Source organism: Rhineura floridana, chromosome 3 (assembly GCF_030035675.1).
Source record: "Rhineura floridana isolate rRhiFlo1 chromosome 3, rRhiFlo1.hap2, whole genome shotgun sequence".
Lineage (NCBI taxonomy): Eukaryota > Metazoa > Chordata > Lepidosauria > Squamata > Rhineuridae > Rhineura > Rhineura floridana.
In genome coordinates, this window is record NC_084482.1 from 140,701,872 (window position 1) to 140,715,743 (window position 13,872).

The 13,872-nt window shown below is 38.0% G+C and overlaps 1 protein-coding gene across 7 annotated transcripts in view; it reads right to left on the reverse strand.

The window, feature by feature from the left end:
- The window catches only part of IQSEC1 (IQ motif and Sec7 domain ArfGEF 1), a 588,187-nt gene that overhangs the window by 349,049 nt on the left and 225,266 nt on the right, over positions 1 to 13,872 (reverse strand). For 6 of the 7 annotated variants that reach the window (XM_061618151.1, XM_061618150.1, XM_061618148.1 and 3 more), the window contains one exon: positions 661 to 747. The exons of the other annotated variant lie outside the window; for it this stretch is intronic. In XM_061618151.1, the coding sequence (XP_061474135.1) occupies positions 661 to 747 (87 nt within the window). The remainder of the gene's footprint in view (positions 1 to 660; positions 748 to 13,872) is intronic. 7 annotated transcript variants of the gene reach the window in all.

Sequence of the window (13,872 nt, forward strand, 5' to 3'; positions counted from 1 at the left end):
TGCCCATGTGCTTTGGCCCCACTGACTTTTGACTTGCACACTATTGGTGTGCATCCCTGAACACCTTCACCCATGAGAGAATCTGGCCCCAAGGAACAATCTATCCCTCCTTTAGAGCTTTTGGTTCACAGAATGATGTTAATAAGTAAGCTTTCTTGGAACCAAACTTTAGTCTCAGGAGGCAAATCCTCAGGACTGCATACATGTGCTTGTATATGAGTTGTATACGAGCACTTGTGCACTCATGAACAAGATCAGAGCAAACACAGTCTGCTTATAGGCAGCGTTTGCCCTGAACCTTCTTTGTCTTGGGACAAGCAAAGGGGAAGACAGCAGCAAAGCATGTTCTTAAAGTCTTGAGGGCTTTCAATGTGTTTCCTTGAAAGCTTGATGTATACAAACATGATTTATTTAAATGTCATGGATTTTGTTTATTTAGTGAACATATAAACTGGGGGAAACTAGATACACTAGATGCACTGTGGAAATTCTACATAGACCTATACTATAAAAAGAGCATGTAGTTAAATATTCGAAAACTTAACTTAATCTAGTGTGTTGTGATTTTTTAACAGTTTTTTAATCATATAGGGTTAGCAAAAATGAATAAATGGTCAGACCTCTCTAAGGAAAAAGTGGGTGGACCATAACTACTCTTACCTGTACTCTGAGTGTGTGGCAAGGACAGTTAGCTGGGTATGGTACAATGGAGCTGGACAGCAAAACTGGTGCAGAGTATTTATAGACCTACGACACAAGGAAAAACAAAGTCAACACACAAAGTGTCTACTAAGGGGCTTTCTCATGGAAAGGTAGGTGCTAATAGTTATATCCGAAATGTTTCATTAAGTTTTTACTTTCTAAAAAATAAAATAAATAAAATTCTCAACTCCAATTACTGGAAAATAAAGGGGGATAATACCAATACAGTTAAGACATACATAAGAAATGAATATGATGGGTGGTTGTAATGAAGAGTCAAAATGCTGTTGGGGCAGATGGGGTGAGGCTAAATGTATACCATGTTTTAAAATGGATGTCTTTCCTATGTTATGTACAGTAGTAGCAAAGATAAAAGTTAAGGGTTGGTTAGGATTTCTGCAGAAATGTGAAAGCAGATCTGTGGATTACTCTGCACCAGTCTAGCTGTTATTTCAAACAACTCCAAACTGCATTATGCTTTCAGGCACTAGGAAAATAATTAGATACTGGAATAAATATATAATTTTAATATGCTTGTGGCACAGTTTCTTATTTTATTTATTTATTTATTTACTTACTTTTATTTTATTTATATCCCACCCCTCCTCCCAGTAGGAGCCCAGGGCGGCAAACAAAAGCACTAAAAACACTTTAAAACATCATAAAAACAGACCTTAAAATACATTAAAACAAAACAACTTTAAAAACATTTTTTAAAAAAGCTTTAAAGACATATTTTTAAAAGGGTTAAAAAACCATATTGTTTTTAAAAAAGGTTTTAAAAACACATATTAAAAAGCAATTCCAACACAGACACAGGCTGGGATAGGTCTCAAAATGCTTGTTGAAAGAGGAAAGTCTTCAAAAGGCACTGAAGAGACAGCAGAGATGGCGCCTGCCTAATATTTAAGGGTAGGGAGTTCCACAGGGTAGGTGCCGCCACACTAAAGGTCAGTTTCCTATGTTGTGTAGAACGGACCTCCTGATAAGATGGTATCTGCAGGAGGCCCTCATCTGCAGAGCGCAGTGATTGACTGGGTATATAAGGAGTAAGACGGTCTTCCAGGTATCCTGGTCCCGAGCTGTATAGGGCTTTGTACACCAAAACTAGAACCTTGAACTTGGCCCAGTAGCAAATGGGCAGCCAGTGCAATTCTTTCAACAGCAGGGTGACATGTTGGCGATACCCTGCCCCAATAAGCAGTCTTGCCGCTGCATTTTGCACCAGTTGCAACTTCCAGACCAACTTCAAGGGCAGCCCCAGAAAGAGCACATTACAGTAATCCAGCCTGAAGGTTACCAGAGCATGGACAACAGTGGTCAGGCTATCCTGGTCCAGAAATGGCCGCAGCTGTCTTACCAGCTGAAGCTGGTAAAAGGCACTCCTAGCCACGGAGGTCACCTGGGTCTCTAGTTTCTTAAGAGGAAATAAATTCTATTTAGGTTATTATGCCATATCCCACATTCCTATTAATGTCACAGATTCAAGTAAAAATCTATGCTCAATAAGCCTTTTTGAATATGGAAAAAAAAATTTACATCTTAAGAATGATTTCTCAGTACACATCTATAATTAAATTTGTTAAACAAAACATTGGAAAAAAAATTGCAACACATGAATTGTGTTGTGATTTATTTATTTACTGTATTTTTTTGTTTCGCTTGGTATATTGTCTTGTTTTTTTCTTTTTGTACTGTGGTCTTTATTCTGTATATGTTATTGAGATTTTTTTTAAGTCACTTTGAGTTTCATTCTGAAAAAAGTCACTAATAAATATCATTAATAAAATTAATAAAAAATAAGACAACACAAAATGATACAACAAATAAAAATGTAAAATACACAGAAGTATGCTTCATAATTGATGTATGTTGTGAAATTTTTAAGTTTGGTTTAGTACAAAAAATATTGTGTGATGAAACCACAAAATCAAATTTCCTGAATGCAGCAATCTGGATACGATGGTGAAGATGAAAAACCACACCAATGATCTGATAAAAGTGCTGTTCACTAGGTGCGATCCATTCTGCAAAATAAAACTTGAGATTATTCATGGAAAGATTATAATATTGTATATAAAAGTACTCAACTCTGCTGTGAGCAAAAGAAGAGGGCAGTTTTCAAGGAGCTTCAAACAATATATTTTTAGTTTCAGGTGATTAAAGTCAGAGTCCTTTGAGGTCATCTTCTTAAAAGATCAAAAAGACGAGTTAAGCAGATATATGTCACGTTGTCTGTCTCCAGAAAGAGGAGGGAGACAAGCACTCATCTCTCAAAAATGAACGTCAGGTTGCTCTGATTCTTCTGCTAAAAGTTAGATCAGAAACATCACAGCAAGGTGAGAATATTCTGCTTATGTTATTCTACAATGAAGTTGAAAACAGGTGGTCACACTTTTCTCTTGGATTGTAATGTGCATGTGTGATGATCTATAGCCAGGTTTTCTACTACAGTGACACCAAACCATGGTTTGGCCATCTGTGGAGTTAAACTCTCATTCCCATCCCCTTCTGTGCTCCAGTCCCCTTCCTAATATCCTAGTTTGAGCAAACCATACAATTTAACTGGCAAACTATAATTTGTGTTTGCCCTCCCAACTGTAGCTGGAAACTTCAAACTATGGATTCCAATTGTGGTTTGGAGGCCAAAGGCTTGTCATAGTTAGCCCATTCATACACAGTGGCAAACTAAATGGTTTGCCCAAATCAGGAAGCTTGGAAGAGAACTGGAGTACACAAGAGAAAGAAGGGAAGAAGAGTAACCCAAGGATGGCTAAACCATGTTTTGGCATTACAGCTGAAATGACCCAAAGTATAAATTAGCTGGAAAGATGCATGCATATATATTAGGTTGTTTAAAGTGGCTTTAAGATTGTGGTGGCTCTCTGTAAAATACATTCAAATACCTAACTTATGAAATTGTAATATGTTAATGCTGTGTGAATATTATACCAACCATTGAGATTGAAATAATACAACACTCTTAACAATGTTAGGAATGTAAAGTTACCACATGTAAAGTTGTGCATGTAATGTTGAGTTTGGTGGGCAGTTTTGCAAATAATTTAAATGTTTAAATAACTTCCTATTGTTGGAAATTAAAGGATTTGAAAATATGCTGCAAAGTGTTTATTTTTTCATTCCAGCATGAATTTGTTCAAGCATCCTTTAATTCCCACATTGTTGTTTTTTCTGAACAGCCACTAAACACCTCTTATCTTAGAGTACCATCAACAATAATAAATCAGTCCTTGCTCAAAAGCCTGAATACAGTGTTGAGATCTGGGACTTTTGTTTGGAAATTTCTAATACACCATGTGGAAAGGAGCCAGCATCAGAAGAACTGCATCCTTATAACAGCATCTACCAGGACCATCATGTCATCAGTATTAACTTTGATATTACAACCAGAATTTCATCTTAGAAATAAGTTTACAATGAAAATATTATTTATTTATTTATTTATTTATTTAATTACATTTCTAGACCGCCCTATAGCAGAAAGCTCTCAGGGCGGTGTACAACAAATAAAATCACAATTAAAATATGAGCAAGTGTGGAAAAAAAATATATAGTACAATTATAAAACATTAATAAAATTGCCATTGAGATTTAAATTAAGATCATATTAAGTTTAAAATGTTAAATTAAAATATTTAAAAATTTACAAAATTTAAAAAGCCTGGGCGAAAAGGTAAGTTTTTACCTGGCGCCGAAAAGATAACAGAGAAGGCGCCAGGCGTATCTCGTCTGGGAGGGCATTCCATAGTTCGGGGGCCACCACCGAGAAGGCCGAAATATTCTAGAGCCATTAGGTGATATTCAGTACTAGTCCTACTCAGAGTAGACCCACGGAAGTTAACAAACAAGTCTAATTTAGTTTCATTAATTTCAGTAGGTGTACTCTGAGTAGGAATGGGATTTAGTTGAATGCAACCCATACTTTCCCATATAGTCACTTTGCACAATAAGCCCTTGTTCTTTCCCAGCCATTAAGATTTAAAAATACAATTAATTCAGCCTTCTTTCCTGAGAGGCTTGTTTAAAAACATTACTAAGAAAAGCTAACTAGCTGTTACCTTATTTTTATTTTATTTGCTGAGAACAATAACTTTTAATAGTGCAAGTTCACCTGTAGTTTAAAGTTGTGCCTTTCACTCTAGCCTGAACAAACTAGACTAGCTTTTAGCTGCTATTAATCTGGACAGAAAGCTGAAACTTTCAGTTTGGATCATGCAGCTCGGGCCGGCTCTGCAGCAGCTGCGGAGTCACCTGTGGCGCAGGATGTCCACCCGCATGCTGTTACCCGCCGTTGGCGAGCAGGACACCGAGAATGTTCCTTCTTTGCCCGACGATGGCAGCAGTTCCAGCGAGGAGAGGTTCCGTGTGGACAGGAGGAAACTGGAGGCCATGCTGCAAGCTATTCTGTCACCTGTCTCATTTTAGGGGCTGCTAGCTTCTTGTCTGGGGATGCTGCTGCGGCCCAAGACACAGGAAGGCAGCGGCGAGGAAAGGCCTCCGGCGGCTCCTCGCTCTCCCTCCCTCCCCCCATTGGGCTTCACCTTTGGGACCCTTGCAAGGCAAACCGGCGGCTCCAGGGCCAGAACCGCCATCCCGTCGCCATCGTAAGTGGGAGCCCCAGCTTCCGCAGGCTGAGAGGGCTGTGCCACACCCAGAACTATGGGGATAGGACTATGACTGAGAGAGTGTGGCTAGCCTTGCAAAGTAGCCCAATGTCTACAATACCTATTTTGCCAAAGTGAGGGGGGAGGTAGTTTCTGTTAACCTTGAAATGCATTATAAATTGTATTGTTTTTATTTATTGTTTTATTGATGTATTACTGTTGTTTTATTTATATATTATTGATGTTTTATTGGTGTATCTTTATTTTGATGGCCTTTTTGTAAGCTGCCTTTAGGGCCTTTTGGCCGGAAGGCGGGGTAGAAATATTAAAATCAAATCAAATATCAAATCAAATTAATGGACCAGCTGTTATCTCAATTTCTTAGGGCTCATCTACACAGGGTTTTACTGTCTGTCTGGTGCTACTTGCATCCCCTTTTTATTCACATGGTTCACATGGCATTACTGGCAGAAGCTATCACACAGTCTCCCCCCTCTAAATCCGTACTAATTTAATCCTCTGATAATCTGAAAAGGTAAGAAAAAAACGCCTTCACTCCATAACTCTAGGGCTTGCAGACGCTTTGCTCCAATGCTTTTAGGTGGATGTGTCAATCGTTCCCCTCTCCATGCCCACCACCTCTCTTCTTTTATTTCATTTCCTGTGGGCTGAAGAGAAACTTCTGCTTCTCTCTCCCATTCTGCAAGCTTCTTTTATGTTGCTGCAAAAGGTGCCTTTATTATCTCCCCCCCTAACTTGTGCACAAAAGCATAACACTGTTCAAACAAAGATTTGTATTTCATCTGTATTGAACCAGTGAAAATACAATTTGCACTTCCGGGTTGTTTTTTTAAATGAAACTTACTGGTAGAACAAACTGAGCATGCTCGGTTGCCAGGTAAACAGAGGGAGTGGAAATGTTAAATCAGAGGAGTGGCCTTTAGGAAACTGCGTGATTGATGCTTTCCCTCAAGTGTGACTAGATAACATCGTGTTTGCAGCTGGCATTGATCCCTTACTATAGACGGTGCAAACAGAAAATGGAGGTAAAAATAGCATCTTTAGCATGGAGTTAAGTTCCCATGTGGATAAGCCCTTAGTTACAAATTTCCTATGATAAACAAAACAATGTAACTCCCATAATCTCTGGATAATATTGTTCAGTTTCTAGTTTATTCAAAGGTTTAAATTGTTTATTTGAAATTGAAAGAAAGCTAATAAACTATATTTTGAAAGTTAACATCTTCAGTCATCTTAGTCGCCATCCCCAGCCAGCTTAGCCAATGGTGAGGTATGATAGGAGTTGTAGTCCAACAACATCTGGGGACCCAAGACTGAAGAACTGTGATGCAGACAATACTGAGCTAGATGGATGGATGATCTCAGTATAAGGCAGCTTCTTTATACTCTTGCCCCTGCTTGCTCATACAAATTTCACATAAGTCGGTGGGGCATGTCATATATGATTGATGTGTGTCCTAAGCGCGCAGGTTATTTACTGTAACCCCAACTCCAAAACACTGATTTCTCTCCCTATTCAGATAGAAGCCTGACTTAAGAGTTTGTTTTCACTTGGTGGGAGACTTCAAGTTTCAACAGTACCATCTTGAGAGAGCTTATGAAGCCACATCAAAGCTGCATTTAGTCACAGAATTTATTGTGTTAATTTTGTTTGTTTGTTTGTTTGTTATTGGATTTATATCCCGTCCTTCCTCCCAGCAGGAGCCCAGGGAAGCTGCTATTATTAGAATAGTAGCGCTTCTGTCACAATTTCTAACATTCCTTTCATACCGCAATACCTGTTGCGTTATGGAACTGTGGCTTTTTGACTGATATACTGCCATATTGTGCTAGATTTCATTCACACCAGTGGATGTGGTGTGAAAGAACAATGCACATAATTGGACATATCACTACTCCTTCACCCTTTCCACACATATGCACTTCTGTTTCCCCCATGATTGTACCATGAAAACAGTGGGAAAGAACTGTATGCTGGTATACCACCCCAAGTTTCATATCTTTACTCCTGTATTTTTCTGCCTTAATGGGGCTGCTAATTGATTTTTTCTGGAAGCAATTTATTTATTTGATTTATATCCCTGCCTTCCAGGGTTGCAAACATGGCAAAAATTAACATGGAAATTAGTGCTAACTTCCACTAGATTCCACTAGATTACCATAAGTGGCTTTCATGTTATGTGAAAGAGCAAATAAAATGCGGAAATTCTCAGGAAAGGAAACATCAGAAAAATGGAATAAACTGCTCCCTGAATGTAGTCTTCATCCTGATTCTTCAGTCATAGTTACGGAATTTAAAGTCGCCTGTAGGATTCATGCTCCTGAGAGCCACAACCATGATTAAGTCTTAACTGGGCACAGACCTTGACCACGGTTAAAGCTAATGAGGGTTTTAAGCTCATTTTAAAAACCTTGATTTGGAAGATCCTGGTTACCATTAAGTATGATCGAGGCTTGTATGTGCACTAACCTTAGCTATTCTAAAGGCAAGCAGGCAAAATCTGAAAGGAAACCTCCAACCTCATTCAGATCTCTTAACCACGGTGACTAGCCCATACAGTTTGAATCACTCATATCTTCATTAAAATACATGTACATTTAGAAATGAAAACATACAGTGTGAAACTAGTTAAACAAGTATATTTGTATGTTTGTATGATCCCCATCAATAGATGGCAACGTGATTGTAAATTAAATTGAAGTTTGAAGTTGCACAATTTTTATATATATATACTGACAGTGTATGGACATTTCATAGATAAACTTAATGAATATCATCAGTTGAAAAGCAAATCACCTCAAAATGCAACCAACACTCCAAAGACTAAATATACATCACAATCATAGTAATTGCAGATACAGTCGGGAAATGAAGAGGTGAGACAAGGTGAAGTGTGGATAAAACAAGGGCCACGTTTATTTAGATAAAGCCAATTAAGTGACTGATTATACAAAATGATTTGCAAAGATAAAGTGTGAGACAGAACTCTTAACCAATCAGGCAAGGACACCCTGCCATGGGAAAGGGGATGGTCCAAACCCAGTCCCCTTTCACCAGCAACATCCCCACAGGGTGGTTAGGGAGGCCTTCCTGCTCCATCCCCTCCAAGGGCCTCACAACTCTGAGTGGTTGTTACAAGCTAGCCCCAAAGGTGAACCTTATCTTGCCAACAGGCCTCACCAACCCGGAAGGCAAGCCTCAGATCACACCTGTCACCTTAAAGGGTGCCTAAGGGTGCTCACCAAGCACTATCCCCTGTGAAATTCCCACACATATCCACCAATGTGACCAAATCAACCTATTTACAGTATTAACTACTTGGCAAGGACAACCAAACAGCTGAATCAAATAAAATAAATCAGCCAAATTAGAAAAGCCAATCAGCCGAATTGGAAGAACACTACAGGGTAGGCAAAAAATTTGTCAACAAACAAAAGCCAACGAGCTAAAAATTCCTACCCAGCCGCAAAAGGCAAACAGTAAAACTTGTACTGCCCTGAGGGAGCGGGGTGGACAAAGCACAAGGACGGAAAGAGGCCAAGAGGGGATGGAGTGGGGCTTAAATAGCCACCCTGCCCCAACCCAGCGTGATGCAGTGTGAGTGGCCATGCTAGGGGATTTGGAGACAAGCTAGGACTTCCCCTGACATGGTTGCAAAGGCCCATCACCTACAGAGCCCTCTGGGTCTGCCAGCAAGACGAGAATAACCCTATCAATAACAATGTGTCGATATTTTGTGATTAACAGTTCTATTGCTAGACTGATACTTGAGATACAATGAGTGTGATCCAGCCCCACTATGAGAGTCCAGAGGCACAATATAGGAAATTACTCTTGTGAGCAGTCACACTCATCTACACCAATCCGGCTTCGAAGTAAATTGTACACAGAGTTCCCAGGTGCCATACCAATGCCATGCCCACCTTAACATGCTGGGGCATGGCTATCTTCTCTCCCCCCTCCCCAGCATCAAGCAGCCTGTGTATTTCCTTGTAGTTTGCTAGAGTTTAGATTGCATAGAAGACAAAATATATAAATGTGACTTTGGGGATCAAATAAAAATCTATCTAGTCCAGCATTCTATTAGCAGCCAGTCATATGTCTCCGGAAGCTTTCAAGCAGAGTAGGGAGATAATGGCTCCCAACTGTCACCAGCATCTGATTCTCATTGGAATATTACCTCTGAAAATGGAGGATCTGGCTGGCTCTGGTGAGTAGATGTGCTCTCACAATACACACACATCCCACATCTCAATATCAACTGCAAATGCTGGATTTAGTAGGCAATAGGACTGAACAGTTTATCTGTGGAGCAGCGCACTGAATCGTGCAACTAGATACTGATTTCTGGGCTAGGGTGGCAACCACAACTACACATTCCTTCTGAGTTCAAAGTTCAGGACTTCATCTAGAGTTAACTAGACATACTTTTCTCGCACAACAATCACATTTATTTACTTGTTTTTGTTTGTTTGTTTATGCATGCATGCATGCATTTATATCCCACTTTTCCTCCAAGGAGCTCAAAGTGGTGTACATGGTTCTCTCCCTCCTAATTTAATCCCTACAACAACCCTGTGAGGTATATTATCAATGCATGGAGGGGAGAGTAGGATAATGTCCAGTTTTCATGTGTTAATCTGGCTTTGTTCACAGAGACTATGCACAGAGCTTCTGTTTCAGATTAACACTGGGAAAGTGTGGGGGGTTAGGGTCAATAAATGCCATCCTGTTCCTCCCACCATTCATTGACTGTACACAGAATTGTGTGAAAAGGGCTCATAGAACTCAAGTGAGGATGGCCTTCATGGGCTGTGTTGATGTGGGCACCCTGATCTGAGAGCATTGCTGGAGCCCATGGGTAAGAAGTTGAACTGTACCCTAAGCTTCTGTTATAAGCCTGTAAAACCAATGCAGCACAGTGGTTAGTGTTGAATTAGGCTCTAGGAGATCTTTGTTAAAATCGCCACTGAGTCACTAAGCTTAGTGAGTGACCTTGGGCTAGTCACTTTCTCTTAAACTAACCTATCTCATAAGGTTGGTTGTGAGGATAAAACTGGGAGCTACCTTGAAGTCCTTGCAGGAAAGACAAGATATAAGTGTAATAATAATAAAGAGACATGAAATTATAAATCTATCCACATAAACTAACCATCTGTTTGTTTTAACTTGACCATTGAATTGGAAATCACCCACTGATTCTATACAATCATATTGGATATAAAAATTCTGTGATACACCATCTTGGCAATTCATATTCAACAAAACTGGTGTACTTTATGATTCACCACTATAGCATGAAGTTAAAACAAAATATGCCTGTCAAACATGAACGAAAATGAGATGTGGCTAATTGGCAAAAATCACTTGGCTTATTGAGCTCAGTCACGGACTTGCTTATTAGCATAGTAAATAAAAAAGTACATAGCAAGGCTTCCAGAGCTTCTTAATGCAACATATAAATTCCATCCTGAACCTTAAAAAGATCTAGCATTTTCTAAATCTGAAATCCTGTGCTGCCTTTTCCAGGATTAAGATAAACCCATATTACAAAGTTTAAACCATATACTACACCCCTAAAAAGCATATCAACTATCAAGGAAGTTTTGTTTCTGGTGTCACCAAACAACAAGCCTTTCTAGAGATTGCAGCCTTAACATCCATATTATTCTCCAGAAGTTATTTTTATCTACAAGTTGTAAATAGGTCATAACTCTTTCGAAACCTTCAAGCAAACAGTCGTTACAATTCCAAAAAGGTATGCATTCCTTGGTATGAGTTGAAAGGTGCTATGTTTGTACAAAAAAAATAGGCAATCATAAGTTGGTCCAACAACAGATATCACCTTGTCTATTATATTTCTCTATTAATGCCATTTCTGAACATCCACAACACTACAGTGTAATGATGCACTGTTAGCTACAAACAAGCATCCCATTCCTTTCTGTTACCTCAGAGTAATCAATTTATTTTCATCACTACACAGCACGAGATGCCAACATATTGGGCAACTTGTATAATAGAATCAACTTAATTAACATTCTTAAGGGTGAATTTAATTAAATTGTTAATAGAAAATAACCAATTATTTGGAGCATTGAAGTCCAATAAGAGATCTAAATACATTCTTCAAGACCTGATTCCAAATATTTTTTTCAGGATTAAGCAGTTCATTCTGAAAGCTGTACTTTATATATATATATAAAAAACTAGAGAGCTGAGCAAAGGAGTAGGATAAGAGAAATATCTGAATTATTAGTGGAGAAATTTGAAAAAGCACACAATATGCCTGATAATTAAGGATTCTGTCAAGATTCCTTAATATACACAATTGCACATACATCGGGTGATATCTAACTAAATCATACTCAGAGTAGACTGACTGGAATCAATTGGCTTTCGGTCCATTGGTTTCTATGGGTCTATTCTGAGTATGACTATGACTAGTGCTGCATTTTAATAGCAACAATGCAAGGAAACAACATGGCAGCAGCTAAATTGATGATTCTTAAATGGAAAAATACTAACATTGAGATCAAGTAAAACATTTATGGTCATGTAAAGTTTATTACCAATATGATTGTGTAACATAGGTTTCATCTACAGAAAAGCTCTTCTGCTAAATAACAGGACCCACAAATGTTTCTGGTATAGGAATGCATGAAATATTTACCAGTGCAAAAAATCATTTACAGAGAGAGAGAGAGAGAGAGAGAAAATGTATGTGATTTTCAAGAAGGGCTTTTAACTATCTAGATACCATGAAAATATTTAACAGGCATTATTTGAAACATCAAGATACAATCTATGTAGCCTTAATTTGATCTACACTTCTTGTCAGACATGACTTTACCAAGAAACCTAAGTACCAGTTGAAAAGATGCCAGAAATGAATACAATACTAGAGATAAATATTTTGACATTTTTAAGAGGCAGGTTTCTCCTCATTTATATCCTTTAATGAAAACAAATTATTTTCCAATCAAACTAAAATATAAAACTTGAAGGGAAAAGAAAAACCCTTGCATTTTACAACACATGTTCTCATATGGTCCTGGCTCTATTACAAATGGAAATGGTGTGTTGCTATTTGGTTTTTTAAATAAAGCACTGACATTGCAAGAAAGCAACCTCTGAACAACTCAAATAATAAGATCGACAATGAAACCTTTCCTAAGAAGGGTAGACAAGTAAAGTGATAAAAAACTAAGCAGTGAACAGATCTCGTATATCATCCTCCCCAATAGCTATATAATAATGACATTCTTGATCACGTATTACTTGAGAAAAAAAATTGTATTATGTGAACATGACATACCATTATAATAGTTCCATACTGGACATCAGATTATGACTTCCTACATAGATTAAAGCAAAGTCTATGTAATACTTACTGACAACAACAAAACAGAACTTCCGCAAACTAATATATAGATATTTTCATCTGACAAGATAGCACAAATATATTGTACACTATTGCCAGAATTTCAGCAAACTGGCATAAAATAGCAGTGATAATTCAAACAATATCATATTTAAAGAGATACTTCTTACTTTTAACCTAAAGCTGCAATCCTCAAAGGTACTCATCTCAATACAACCAGTACTCTGGAGTAAGTTGTTCACAGATTTCCTCCCACAATGTTTACTCCAGAACTACTCCATTAAAGTTAACTGAAATAGGCTGCAGTTTAAAAGCTTGATCCAAAAGCAAACAAATTCAGCTTTCTGGATTAAAGTCAGCTTATTCCCATAGACTCAAACCATGGTTTGAGCCCTACCTTTCATCTGAGTAACAATTTCCTACAAGTATAAAATGTTTGCTTTTTAAAATAGAATACTGGTTTAAATTTAACTTCAGCTGAGTTGTACAAATCAGACTTCAATAAAGGTAAATTACGGCAAGGTGCATGCTGTATGGCACTTTCCTCATAAGTGGCTGATTTCAGGTAGGCTGCTTGTGGGATAAGCATCACATAACTGGGAAGAGAAGGTTCAAAATATGCAGACGTAGTAGATTTGAACACTAACCACATTCTGGTACTTATATTAACGTAAATGCAAGGCAAGTTTGGATAAAAACAAGGAATATTAAAAATGTTAAACCTTTTGAATGCTATGCTTCAAACAAAATTGAAGAATTAAAATTACTCTGAAATATAGTGCCGTGCATTCATATAATTTTTGCTCTGAATTTGCTTAACATGAGGGGCACACTAGTATACACTAGTATAACCAACTTTATGACTGCAGATTCATGAATCAAAGTGTCTGGTGTTCTTCCAAATAAATTCGCCTGAAGCAGTCTCCTTAAATACTTTTGAATGCATTCTCTCTGTAGGTTTGTGTAAATTATTATATCATATCACCATCAAAAAACCAAAGAACACACGTTACTCTGAACACTAAATTCCTGCAGTGTTAATATTATGAACAATGGCTTATTAATCACATAAACACTGACAAGCAGCATGAATTATATTGCTGTGTCACAAACTGCATCAAGGACATATTGTCTAAAAT